Raw genomic sequence first — 15399 nt, forward strand, 5'->3', positions numbered from 1 at the left:
TACAAAACATTAGAGGGGGCATCCTCTTATCTCATCTCTTCCTCAACGCACACATTGGCAAACCGAAAGAAAAATAGCTCTGCAGAATACATCTAGAATGGAACATAATTACGAAAACCGCTACAATCCAGGTTTTTGCAATGGTGCCTCACGTAGACTTGCCTTATCCCACAGCCAGGAGTTGTCCATAACATGGGCCCCACCCACGAGTAGTAGGAAGAGCACATAGACCCTACCTCTTGTACCGGTCAGCACCACACTCCTATAAAAAAACAAACAAACAAACAAACAAAACAAAACAAAAAACAAACAAACAAACAAAACAGTCAGAAACAATACCCCGACCCCTATCTAATGCGTTTTGTGCTGTCTCTTTTAATCTAGGATTTGATATGGTGTTTTTCTTTAGCATCAATGCTTTCAAGAAAAAGATCAATTACTGAAAAAAAATATAGGCATCTTAATAGCACAAAATATACCCTCTTTCCCGTTTGAGGTGATAGGAAGGGATTTCTTGTTCAGTCATATAGGCCACCGAAAGAGGAAAACGTGATGTTTACAAACAAGAAATGTGTCACGTCGTGTGTCCCTCATACTTAGGAAATTGACATAACTTGGTTTCCGCTTGGGTCTTTTAACCAGGCTTCGAATCTGAGCATAAATAGACGACTTGAACAACAACAACAACAACAACAACAACAACAACAACAACAACAAAAACCCTCACAAAAACAAAAAAATAAAAAAAAATCAGCTGATGCCAACAGTATCGGCCACTGAACTCCGCTTATATAGCCTTATTCTTTCTCTTTATTCTTCTTCTTATTATTACTATCATTATTACTATTATTGTTATTATCATTATTATCATAATTATGATGATGATGATGATTATTATCATTATTATTATTATTATCATTATTATTATTATTATTATCATTATTATTATTATTATTATTATTATTATTATTTCGAAACTGTCGGCGCCCTTCCGCTTATGATAGTCCTTGTGGTGTAGTCGTTTTTTGAGATAATATGCTCAGCTCCGAGGTCTAGCCAAAATGCTATTTTGCTGATCAATGAAGAGGAATTCGAGAAGTAGAGCCACAATTAATTCTGCTGCTGCTGCTGCTTCAACTCCTTCTGATACCACTACTGCTTCACCACTGTTAATACTGCTGCCAGGCACACCGCGACCACCTCTTTCATTTTCTGGTCTGGGTTAGCAAATTTCTCATACAACTGATCCTTTCACTTTGCGGCATATTTTAGAGAATTTGGGGGTTTGTGTGGGGATTAGATCTATAGCGGAGAATAGTCACAATTTCCTACTTTTTACAACCATGCACTTTTCAGTTTCAGTTTCAGTAAGTTTGATAGTTTGATTGTACACCTCACGGCATCATTCAAATAAACCTGTTAATACTACAGCGGCTGGGCTTCCCCTTCCGTTTCTAATTCTCGTCCTCCTCATCCTCAATTCAATTCAGTTCGAATTTTATTTCCTTCCTTCGACAAAACATAGCAAAACATCCTCCTCATCCTGAAAATAACTTCATCCACCTATATTAAATGGCTTAGTCAAATAGCGGTTAGTGATTGGCTAAACACAGTCACGTGATGGAGGCACATTGGTTATGTTCGCCCATGGGCAGAACATATTTGTAATGTTCTCCCATGGGAAAACATTTTCACGTAACAAATGACAAACGATACCAAACGACTGAAGGATGATATTTTTCACGCAATCAATAGGATAAATTTGCCTATTCTATACAATGTGAAAACGCAGATGACCGATTATTGTAATGCGTACGAAAGTGTGATAATTTGACTAACCGATATAATATAACAGATGATGACTTTTGTTGTCGGGAACATGTACTTCGTCTCGGGACTTATAACCTCCCTCAATAGCATTTCAAACCCTTCGGGTGGAACAGTCGGTATGTTCTCTCCCCCGCCAGTCGTCATCTATATATTTTCTACCAGTACCAATTACCGCTACCAGTGCCACAACGTCTACCTGCACCACCACCATTCAAACTATTGCTTATTTTGCTAGTTCTGTCATAGAGACCATTGATTGGGCCACCCAACCGTCACATCATGACGCATTCGACCCTGGCACTCGGGCTGGCAGTCGGAGCCGTCATCCTCGCGACAGTTTTCTCTGTGACGACCGCGCAGACCACTCCAGTTCCAGAGAACTGCACCCAAGGTGCACTGTGAGTAATCGAAAGCACTTTCATTTTCAGAATGTACCCGTCTAGCAATACATGCAAATGCTATATCAATGTCTTTCAAAGAAAACTCTTGCCCTGATAAAACTCCCTTCAATTGGAGCTGGAGCATCCCAAAATGTGTCCCGAGTGTCGAAATACATTTCGTACTTGCAGGTGAACTGGAAGCCCAGTTACTATATATTGCTAGTCAAGGAAAAATATTCATAAATCCAAATGCATCAGTGAATCAATGTATTTTTGAAAAACTGTCAGCTTGCAGATGGAATGGTAGTAAGGAGTGATTATACTTTTCCAAAGATTCTATCAGACGTAGGCAGATGAATGACCTTTGAAGTTTCTCTTCTTTCCATTACTACTTGATATGTTAACAAATTGCCTGGACAATGTTCTTTGCACGTATGTATTCAACACAACTGTAAATTCATATATTTCATTCAATTTCTGGCAGTCCGGATTCACTTGAAAGTTTGCTCATAGTTTGCAACAGAGAATTGAAAAGAGTATAATTCACAACAAATTATTTGTAATACAACAAAACTTGAAAAAAAAATACATTGTAAACATAAATCACACCTGTTTCTCACTGTGAAGCGAAGCTAAGAACGAACCGTGAAAATGTGGTCAATGCTTGTAATGTGTGGGCCCTCCTTTTGGAAGAAAATCTTTCGTGCTACTGCGGTAGAAAATGAAGAATTGTGCATGGAATTCAACCGGTGTCGCTACCAAGAAGAGAGAGAGAGAGAGAGAGAGAGAGAGAGAGAGAGAAGAAAATACGAAAAAAAAAAGTAGAGTCACAGAAACGCTTCTTTTTTAGGCAGTGGTAGACTTGATGGTCATTTCAAGATTTGCAAAGTCGCAATTATGGGCTATGATAATCTGTTCATCTTTACAAAATGAATTAATTCCCGTTAATTTCTGCAGCAAAAAAAAAAAAAAAAAAAGAAAGGAAAATAAATACTGCTGCTCTCGCCCTTTAAAAAAAAAAAATTCAAATTCAAAGACAACATTAATCTGTAATTCAAGGAATTCGTTTAACTCAAAAATACTTGCTAATTTCAACAATCACTCTAACTTTTCACTCATTTCTTTCATTCATTCATTTCTTTATTTGTCCAAATTATGTATAAAAACATTGCAGGGGAAATTGGTTTTGTCACACATTCATAAACACATATTGACAACAGATAAACAACAAATTACATTACATACGCAGTATAACATCAAATGAATACTAAAAAAAAAAATTACAGGGAACTAAACGTACATCAAAACACAAACTATCATCATGTGTTGAACGTGCAAAGAGAAAAATATATATATATATGTACATACACAGAAAACAATGGAAGAATTAACTGCTGCCAAAGATATAATTAGCCACAAATTCTAAAACACATTTTATTCAAGATTCATCTCCTTTTCATCTTGCAGGTATTATAGCGCGAACAGAACACGCAGGACAAGCGCTAGGCAGATATACAGAAGCTCGTGTCCCGCTGGATTGTTCAGAGTAGTATGTAATAAAACAAGGTATGATGGAAGTTCAATGAACAGAGTTTGTCAATATAAGCACTGAGGTCAATTTGATGTGTAGTTTCTAGAAGATTTGATTTGATTTGATTTGATTTGATTGAATGGTTTCTATATTATCACTATGTACATAAATTGATGAATTGAAATGATTTGCAGGAACAGAATTAGCTGTTAACCCAACTCACTGCCACAGCATGAACAGATGATAAAAGCTAAAAATTTAAATTTACTTCTCTTTCAGCGCCTATTTTACTCAGTAGTCGCAGAAATTGAATGCAGAATGTTTATCAAGAAAACGTTCAACCCTTATACAATCACCAATGTCTGTGGGATAAAACACTTATTCAGTATTTTTCCGTTTCCAAGTAAAAGCATGTACGAGAATCGTAATACAGATATGTTTTGAAATTACTACGGAAAATGTGCTTTCATGTGCAAACTTGTAAAATAGAAGAACCGATGTCTAGTTAAGCTGTGTAACTGTGCATGAATTCAACACCACCCAGTCCTAACCAGGGCAATTTTAGTGCACGCTTGCATTCACACTGTTGTCTTGCTCAATTAGTGTCAATAGAGAAATGTGTTTGACTTTTGGACGTAGATAATCATTTCCAATAACCAATTTTGAAAAGTTTGGGAATTTGGATTCGAACATCTTTATTATAACATACGTACCACCTAAATATATATATGCACGTGTAAAGGAGATGAAAAAGCTCATTATGTCCAACCTGTCTTTCGACCAGCAAGCCTTCACCATGAAAATGAATAAATGAAACGAAATAAATGAAATGAAGTAATTAAAAAAGTACAAGTAATCTGAATGACTGAAAAACGAGAAAGATAATCATTTAAATCGAGTATTGCATTTCTTGCTGACTCTTTTTAAAAGAAAATGCAGAACTTATTACAACTTCACAATTGGCTTGAAAAGGTAAGACGGTCGCAAAGGAAACACAAAACCTGCTAGTCATTGCTCTAAAATGCGATATGTTAATCATTATTTCCCTTTTTAATTACTTAGGACCATATATCGACAGACATATGCCGTCATGCGTGTATGCTGTCCTGGTTTTGACGGCTCTCCGTGTGAAGGTATGACGAGTTGACACATCATGAAACGTTTACCTACGCAAAAGCACAAAGCACAAAATACATAAATGCAGAGATCTTAGCGTATATCATTGCACAAGCACTGTCCACGAACTCGTACTTCATCCAGTGCTGCTTCCTTCAATCTTTTATTTTTGTTGGGATCATTTAACTTCACAGATTGCTGTCCACTCGTTTGTTTTCTAATGTTTGTGGAGTGTATGTTACAGCTAACTCCAACGAAGTGAGTGGAATGTACATACACTTACGTAAAAATACGTGCATATATATATATATATATATATATATGATTATACATGTATATGCACGTATGTAAAGTATACATATATATATATATATATACATATATATATATATATATACATATATATATATATATATATATATATATATATATATCTTGGAACTTTCCATGTGTTGGACTTCGAATGTTGTAATTATTAGAAGAAAGAGTCTTAAGTACGCCATGGATCCAACGAGAAGTTTTTTTATAGGTTTTCACGGTCAATTTTATACTTTTGTCAGTCAAATTCATTAATGTGCATTCAAATTCACGCAGCGCACGCACGCGAAAATATTCGGGCATTCAAATTCAGAATCCGAGCGATCAATTTCATTTATGGGCGTTCTATTTCGTTTTCGTGAAATCAAATTCACGATTGGGCCGTCAATTTCAAAATGCGAGCACCGACTCTTCTACTCGTGCATTCAAATCCATGCGATAGTCAGGTGATAGTCCCAATGAGCTTGTTTGGAGCGTTCAAATTCATTTTTAGGCGATCAAGTTCCTACTTCGTGCAATCAATTTAACCAGGAAAATGGAGTAGACTTTTAAGAAAGGGAAAAGGGCCAACACAACCAATAAAGGCTTGCATATAGTGTAATTATGGTTGTTTACAGGTTCTACATTGATCTCTGTTCATGTATTCTTTGTTTTTCATCTCAATAAATTTCAAATTGCAATGTCCAATCAGCAGTGCATCCAAACAACACAACGACTAGTAATCATATTTCTTGGTGATACTGCATGATGACAGCGCCCCATCACCAACCACATAATCATGATGATAACAATTCATCAATTCAAAGACAAACTGACACACAATGATCTCACAAAGTCCCGCAAAAGTAAATCAATAAGACAGCAATACACAACAAACAACACGTATAAAATATATATTAAAGTATCAGTTTCAATATGGTCGAAATTGTCGTTTTTTTCCTCGAAAGTGTCAACCAACCATCCGTAATATGCTCGTCTGTCCATAGTCCTATACAGTGCCTAATTTTTGTTTGTTTGTTTCATTTTCCATCAAACAAGATTGCTGGATAACCCATATTCAGCTGCAATAGCTGGTCTTCCATATGGGGTCCAGTTGGATGTCCTGCTCTTTGCGATGAATAAATGAAGTGGGATCTTTTACGTGCATGAGTTGTGACTCTCTTACACATGGGACCTCCATTTTATGTCCAATCCGAGGGACATGTGCCTGTATATTCCTATTTGCTAAGCGCGAGTTCAAAATTGTCAATGAACAGGTGGACCTCTACTGCAAAATAAATAATCATCATAAATCCCAATATGTTCAAAGCCAAATGAGAAACACATGCATACACGACCCCAAACTAACTAAATTCAGGACTTCTTTTAAATTGAATGCAGTTATTTGGAACATGGTTGCCTATTCACGAATTTGAATGACCGACGAGATTCCGTCGCCAGCTTGACATGAATTTGACTGCTCATTGATGAAATGCGTGCTCCGATAGTGAATTTGAATGTTACGATAGTGATTTCGAATGCTCTTCTAATAATTATATATATATAATATATATATATATATATATATATATATATATATATACTTTACATCAATTCATAAAGATCTTATATCTATCTATCTATCTATCTATCTATCTACCTACCTACCTACCTATAGTATCTATCTCTATACATTTTTTTCTTTGTTACGAACAGAAATTGATGAATGTGCTTCGAGCCCATGTCTACACGATGGGACCTGTATTGACCAGATTAACGGATTCTCGTGCATCTGCACTGCGGGCTGGACAGGGATGAACTGTGGAATAGGTATCATTAGCTGATGTATATATCTATATCTATATATATATATATATATATATATATATATATATATATATATTCTTTTGCTTAAACAAAACTTTGGAGGAGTATCTCGCAAGTTTTACGTAATGTTACCTATACTTTATCCTCATGAAGTTGTCATAGTTGTTCCTTCTTTTATAGTCCTATTTACCTTGCGTCTTTAATTTTTTAATGCATTGTTTAGACCGTGGTCGTCTTCGATTGGCTCAGGGGAAACGCGGTTAGTTTCTTCGAAATCACGTGCAAATCGGCTGGTCCCCAAGCTTTCATTTTCGGTGAAAGAATGTTAGATTCCATCAGTAATCTTCTTAGGTATATCTTATCTTCTCTAACTTCGTCATAGATAGATCACGCGTATGTCTGTGTTCCTCAACATTTAACGATGCAAGAGTAATAATACAGGCTTAGTTTAGTTGAAGGTAACATCATCTGGTAACTGCATAGAGACAGATTCACACAATCTATCTACGGAAACACGGACACATCGTGCCTCTAAAGTTTCCCCACATCAAATCGGAATGTACTTTGATCAATTTCCCCTTCATGACATAAAAATTAATTTCCCCTTCATGACATAAAATTTAATGCTTCATGATTCGGTTTCACGCGCGACTAGTTTTCACCAAGATTATGTCGACATATTTCGACGTGGGAGCTTGTGAAGCTGTTCATCGTTTACCCGTTGGCACGTGCCATTTGCAGAGCGTTCGTTCAGTCATCTTGGGAGAGTAATATCGTACTGGACGGACTCATTCACTACTTGCTCGTGGCTATGTAGCAGGAGAGGGTAGTGAGATGAGTTGACCTCACGACGCATCGCAAGCAGCTTCATTTTGCAGAGTGATCTTCATCGCAAAGTCTTCAACATGCTGCAATTAACCAAGTCTACGTATCAAATATGTGGCCCTGTGGCCCAACGCTTAGACCACAGTGCAAACTTTTCATAACAAAGTCTTCAGCGAAAATGAAATTTGTATTGGGGGAAATATGGGTGAACGCATTTCCATTTATGTAGCGGGGGTTGGGGGAATTCCCCTGCACTCCATCAAACTGGAAAGTAATAATGTCAGTGTCCATAACTGGCACGAAACATTGTAAGACCTATTTTGTTATTGTTCTGAATGGCGAAAACCCGGAGTGAGTTGGAAATGTGGAGCTACTTTATAAATGTCGCTATGGTAAGGGACCTGTGCCACTCTGTTACACTAGTTTCACTTTGCAAATACATTTTACGCACTTATTTCATTGCAATATATTACCGATCGATGTCAGGGATACTGTTCGGTTTCTCCGGCGCTATGCGTGTGCTCTATAGAGTGGGGAAGGTGGTAGTGCAAAAACATGGAAAATGCCCAACGCCGCACGTACGGAGATAGCACGCAAGCAATCAAAAGTGATTCAAAGTTGCTTAAAATATAATGTACTCATGTAAGCGTTATATTACTTTGTATTACTTTATATGGAAATAAAATCATTTCGAATTGAATTTGAATTGAATTGAATGAACGAAAGTGTGTGTGTGTGTGTGTGTGCTTTTTTTAAAAGGAACTAGCACGCATTGACATGAAATGACCATAGATCTGCATGTATCAAGGTCAAAATCTATCACTTTAGCTGCCAAGATAAAAACAGAAAACAACAACAGCAACAAGCGGCAGCATGCAGCAGCAGTGGCGGCGGCAACAACAACAACAACCCCAAACTTGGTCTGACCAGTGTAAAGTACGTTTAACTCTGCAAACGCCTGATTAACGATAATTCTCAATTCTCATGTGATGATTGAACGTAACTGGTGTGGTATTAGCAGCCATAACATCCATAACACATACAGCCAGAGTGTGAACATTTCTTCTCAGATATAGATGAATGTACGAGTTCAGTCAACAAATGCTCGCAAGTTTGCAGCAACTCGCCTGGGAGCTACAATTGCTCTTGCCAAGATGGCTTCTCGCTTGGTCCGGACGGAGAGACCTGTGAAGGTATTCATAATACCTTATTATTAATAATTTGTCTTAAAAATATTATAATGCAATTTCCATGAACTTTTTTTTTCGGAAAGGAGTTTCTTATGCTCAACGTTCTATGTTCTGATACCATGATATCCGTTAGTTGCGTAAGATATCAAGTATGTGTCCATGTGCTTATATTGGCGTGTCGTGTCAGAGAAAATGTGACGAACGTCATTTACGTCACATGATTTGCGCAATTGTGGAGGGAATCCTGAATAATTACAACAGTAGGCCTTTAGTAACATAACTCCGTTTTTTTTTTCTGGAAGTGGTCATAATTCCATGTATATGTTATACCATTTACTCTATCACCTGGTGGATCGAGAGGGGGAAAAAAGTAAACAGTTCATACAGAAATCAAATGAAAGTTTGAAGTCAAGACGATTCAATTCGGTTCGTGAATTGCGAATGAATCAAAATGTAGAAATTTTGAAAGAATCAGAAACTTTAAAGACAAAAACATTTTGATCACATAACATCCAAGTAGATGCTAAATTTGGGAAATTGGGCTTTTCAGCACTGCAGAATATCTATCAAGAACTCGACGGTTCTCACAGCGACTAGTATCTTATTCTGCCCTTATCAGAATAATTTATGTTATATTTTGAATGTTAGTACCACATTGATTTACACAATACAAAAACATGAAAACTCATTGTCGAAACGAAAAATAAATGAAGCTCCGAGAATGAAAGCGGTTAGTGGTGCAAGGCTAATGTCAGAGTTCTGGGAAAGGTGTTACACACTGGCTTTACTGCCAATAGGTCCTGCTATGTCTTATTTTACTTCGGTATGTATGCTTTTCAAATCCATGTGAGCATGGCGGGAGCTGCAACGACCACCTGAACGCCATCTCGTGTGACTGCCTACCGAGATGGCGTGGAAAAAAAAACTGCGGAACATATTGATATGAATAAAGTCATACTTTCCGCGGATTGGACTCTGGGCTCGTAGAATAAAAATCCTGGGCGAGAAGACAATTCGATATCAACATGTTAACCTAGTTCTTCCCCCGTACAATGCAGAGAAGATATGATTTTCACAAAGTGACTCTTTTCATGATACAAAATGTATTCGTTATCGACACAAGAGCAATGTTACATGAAGTAATGCTTTCTTTCTCGTTTCTCTGCAGAAATTAATGAATGTGCCTCGAATCCGTGTCTGAACGGCGCAACGTGTAATGACCAACTGAATGGATTCTCCTGCAGCTGCTCGGCAGGCTGGACAGGGCAGAATTGTGGAGAAGGTAATACAAACACCATCATCATCATCACAGTTTCGAAGGATAGTGATCAAAAGAAAAGAAAAGTTGCAGTCATAGCAAGTTTTTCTTTTGTGCCTATGTAAAGTCAATGGAGCACCGACTTAAGAAATATTTTTATTTTAATTTACAGGTTTATGCCAAATTCATTGCTGTAAAAACTATGGATACACTTTTAGGTTGGAATTGAATTTTCTTTCGTATAATGTTACCAAGGGCCAATTTAGGTTGGAATTGAATTTTCTTTCGTATAATGTTACCAAGGGCCATTGTGGAAACCGACAGACAGACGTTTAACTAGATTTTCAATTGCTTGATTTATTTTGAATAGTAAACTTTGAATTTTGCATATAGAATTAATTGGGTGCGTTTGTATGCGTCATACACTAGTGGCGCAATCACTAAAATATTCCTTTCATTCTTTTTTTTTGACATACAACACAATAGGCCCAGTGTCTGTCTCATTAATGCATACATTCGACCGAGTTATGCAATTTTCTGTTGCTCTTCCTATTTGTATTAAAAAAAGTGGACGAATGTTAGTCAAACCCATGCTTGAAACAATGCTGTCCGTATTGGTCTCCTAAACGGGTATCTCAGTCACTGATGGATGGAGCTAACTGAGTACAGAAATAATGCCTTGCTATTAATTCGTGTTGAGGCGTCTCGTATCGTGTGTGTGTCGTGCCGTAGAAATCGATAACCGATAATCATAAATATTTCAAACATTCATGATCTATTGTGATTATAAGGCCAATCCACCTAAATGTTTCGAGATTGAAACTAAGAAAGTGCTGATATAATATAAAAACATTATTTGCATGAAAACATCTGTAAATACATAAAGCAAAATCTGGAACGGTTCTGGAAATATTATAATTCAAAGAAGACTGGAAAAAAAACACCCGAAGACAAGTTCATCTTTGGAAGTTAATACATCTCATGCAACTGAAGACAAATCGAGTGCACACATATTGAATGCGCCGTTTTAGTCTCGTATTCTTGATGATGATTGTTATCCCGAAGGTTAGTTAATCCAAAAATGTGACAAGGTTTGATATTCCGAAGGTTTGATAGTCAGAAAATCAAATCAATTTCGTCAGTAAAGGACGGTGAGTTAGCTCAGTCGGTACATAGCGCGTTTGCCTCACAATCCAAAGGACCCGGGTTCCCAAGCAATGTTGTGTGTAATCATACCGTCCCCACAAGCAAGAGGCAAAACACTCTGTTCCTCGGAAAGAACATGAAATGGAGGTCCCGTGTGTGAGAGAGTCACAACTCTTGCATGTAAAAATCCCTCTTTATTTATTAATCGCAAAGAGCAGGGGTGTTTAAAGTGGTTGAAGTGGTCCCGCCTAACATCCAACTGCAGTGGCGGATCCAGAGGGGGCCGCAACCCGCGCACGCCCCCCTTTAGTTTTTGTTAAAAACAAAAGAAATAAAAAGAAAAACAATGAAATGAAACCCGGAAGTGGCACCAGAAATATTAGTCACGCCCCCCCCCCCTTTACCACATTCCTGGATCCGCCCCTGAACTGGACATATAATCGATAAAAAGTTAAGTTTCCTTACATTCCATTTGGAAAAATTTCAAGCATTAATATGATACTAGCCATGACGACTGTTATTCTGATATTGCAGAAAGATAATCGATCAAATTCAATAAGATCTATTTCTTACTTTTCGTAAGAACGATGTTCAAGCGTTAAGATGATACCAGACATAACGACTATTATTGTATAGAGATCATAATCGAGTTTCCAAACTTATTATGATGAGCATGGCAGTAAGGCACATAGATACATATGGTACGTAGTACTAACAATTCCTTCCTGTCTATGAAGTATTTCATAATATTTCTTCCTATGTCTGTTGAACAACAAACATACGTGTTTACCGCGATGTTGATTGGTGCATCGCTGCGATGAGCCACTGTTGAGACAATTTACCTACTTATAGGTCCATTGTGATAACTATACCATATACCAAGAAAAGTAATTTCCAGATGATACGTATATCAGGAAAAGAAAATGACATGGATGTCATTATATCCAGCAGGGGTCGCATGAAAATCATTCAAGACGGGCACACTGACACATGACATACGTATCACTTCTGATATCTTTACCTTTGACATTTTTACTTCTGACATTTTTACACCGAATCGTTCAGAGGGGCTGTTTTGGATATCAGAATATCCCATCTGCTTCCCGAAGGGGGGGGGGGGGGGGAATATCCGATGACAGCTTGAGACCTGTGAATTATCCGACCAATGAGAAATTGGGCCGTCAAACTAAAGGATATGAAATGCTTCAATTTTTTTTTTAACAGCCTGAGGTATTGCCAACAAGTAAGGAAATTAGCCCTCTCACATGTATTTTTTCTTCTTTTTTTTTCTGTCATAGTGTATGCGTATAGAGTGAAAGTGCGTTCCGGCGCCACGTAAAGTATCGCCCACACAAGAGTCGTCTCGACGGGTTCTGATGACTGATGTCTGTCAGTAGCGTAGACAAACACCGAGAGTCAAGGTCTTACAAACGGAAAGTGGCGGGTTACCCACTTTTGTATTCAATTTAATGATTGATCTATAGGAAAGGCAGAGTAGATGCTCCTGGCACTGATCATGCTGATATATAGAGAGGTCAAATAATTAGCCCCCACCCAGTTTCTTTTGGGATTTTTCATGTTAACTACAAGCACATAGATCATAGTGTCATGGTGTCCCGCGGGTTGATAGTCTTTGCATGCTTCCAGTTGATAACTCATTATTATGTCGCAGGAAACCTGCAGCAGGTCTCTAATGAAGGGACAAGATTCAGATATATGCTGTCGACCATTGATGACGGCCCTACCGATCTCGTTTTCTTGCTCGACTCGTCTTCAAGCATCGGAGCGGTGTACTACGAAAGACTCGTCTACTTCGTCAAGGCGGCCTCCCAGATTTTACCAGTCTCACCAGACAAGACAAGGATTGCTATTGTTTCGTTCTCATCGTGTACTAAGATTCACAAATTCATCGATTACATTACTCAGCCAGAGGGCAAGAATAAGTGCACCCTTAACCAAGACATCGACTCAACCGTACGGTATGATGAAGGCGGCAGATGCATCAACCATGCTTTACAGAGAGCAGGAGATGTACTTGCCCGTGGACGTCGTATTAACAGGTATTTATTTATTCATTCACGTTTTCTTTAAAAATACAGGGGAAGTCTCGTTCAAGCCAGAGGCCTGCTTTTCAAGAGAGCCCTGTAATTGCACAGATACATTTTGCATATCATGATGAAATTATACAATGAAATAGAAGATAATACAACAAATGACAATTCAAAATACAAAAGATTAAAGAAACAGACATAGTCAAAACCTTACATATACACACACAAGCACATACTCCTGCGCGCATGCACATCATACACACACGCAGACACACAGACACGCAGACGCACACACACACACGCATACGGACACAGACACATCTGTCTGCAGAAGATCCATAATGATAAATGTGTTTCATTAACATGTTACAATATACACTACTGCCAAATAAACTTACTAAAACATTAATCTAATCTGCCTTTTGAATATTGACAGCGATGGACACGTTTGTACAGTACTTGGTAGATCGTTGTATAAAGAGCATATCAATCAATCAATCAATCATAGTTTATTTCCAATCAACGAAAATCAAAAACATAGTACAATGTATACATGTCATTAAATGATATTGTTCAAACGCTTGCAAAAGATTCATGTAATATACGAGACAAATTATAGAACAACATATATGTACAATAATAAAGAGGAACACTGTACAAATACTACGTGGGCGAGCGGAAAATAAATTCGATCATGGAAAATAGTGATCCACTAAAAAGCAAAGCTTGTCGGACGTGGATCGCTAGATAAATAATGAGTGAATGATATACTATTCTATAACAATATACATGTAGTTATTTTGAGATACACAGGTCGGGAAAAAAATATAGAATACCAATGCTATAGTGCCCGGACACTGTTCATTGAACCACGTGTACCGGGGAAATATGACAAGGACAATACATTCGTACACACATTCAATTACCCACACGCATATACACTGTTGGACGCGAGACAGTACCGAGAGGAGAGAAGACGGTAACAATATACAAGTCTACGAAGAACAATAGACGGGAAAGGAAAAGGAGAGAAGAAAGAAGAGAGGTCTGCACACAGAACACGCCAAGTGCTGCGACATCAGGACAGATGAAAGCTCAAACATAAATTATAGCAATTTAAATTATCTAAGATTATAAGTAGAAAGTAAATGTTTTCTGAGTTTATATTTAAATGTGACAAATTTGGGGGAATCTTTTAAACTATTATCTAAATTATTCCAAAGTCTGGGTCCGGTATAAAGAAATGTATTTTGGGCATGTGCGGTTCTCATTAACGGAAGATGGAATTCGTCGGATCGTCGCGTGGGATAGTTATGAACATGACTGTTTCGATGAAATAAATCGTGGAATATTTTAGGTAAAAAGGTACTATTGTAATTAAACATAAACTGACCAAGTTGAAACACATACAAATCATTTACTTTTAATATTTTATGGTCAGAAAACAAAGCATCTGTATGTTCTCGGGTATGTAAATTAAAAACAATTCTAAGCGCTTTCTTTTGCAATAAAAGAAGTTTATCAAGTAACATCTGATATGTATTACCCCAAGCAAGAATCCCGTAGTTTAAATAAGGGAGTATCAAACTAAAATAAAGAGTTAATAATGCAGATGAAGGAAGATAATATTTCAATCTATTCATTACGCCAATGTTACGTGAAATAATTTTACATATGTTATCAATATGATTCCTCCATGAAAGCTTGTTATCAACGCAAACACCAAGAAATTTAAAAGAAGAAACTTCTTCTAAGGGAGTAGTATCAAATGTTATATTGCCTGGGAGACTATCTAAAGAATTACTAAAAAGCATAACTTTTGTTTTTTGAATATTTAATGACAATTTGTTTGCGTATATCCATTGTATAACCTTTATCAATTCTTCATTGACTGTTCTTATTAAGATATTTGGGTCAGGGTGGGAAAAAAAAAGATTAGAGTCATCCG

General features: G+C 37.3%; 1 protein-coding gene across 3 annotated transcripts in view; it reads left to right on the forward strand.

Annotated features, from left to right (window-relative positions):
- The window catches only part of LOC139716297 (adhesion G-protein coupled receptor G7-like), an 85187-nt gene that overhangs the window by 20172 nt on the left and 49616 nt on the right, over positions 1-15399 (forward strand). Inside the window, exons 2-5 of one of the 3 annotated variants that reach the window (XM_071627862.1) lie at positions 2066-2228; positions 3678-3776; positions 4804-4874; positions 6871-6984. In XM_071627862.1, coding sequence (XP_071483963.1) covers positions 2110-2228; positions 3678-3776; positions 4804-4874; positions 6871-6984 — 403 coding nt within the window. In that variant the 5' untranslated portion in view covers positions 2066-2109. Of the gene's footprint in view, positions 1-2065; positions 2229-3677; positions 3777-4803; positions 4875-6870; positions 6985-7052; positions 9000-9093; positions 10279-13072; positions 13461-15399 lie in introns of those variants that run through there. The other 2 variants (XM_071627861.1, XM_071627860.1) reach the window with 2 other exon arrangements.

This window comes from Diadema antillarum, unplaced genomic scaffold (assembly GCF_040938485.1).
Source record: "Diadema antillarum isolate AM-2024a unplaced genomic scaffold, OU_Dant_1.0 scf00000063, whole genome shotgun sequence".
Classification (NCBI taxonomy): Eukaryota; Metazoa; Echinodermata; class Echinoidea; order Diadematoida; family Diadematidae; genus Diadema; species Diadema antillarum.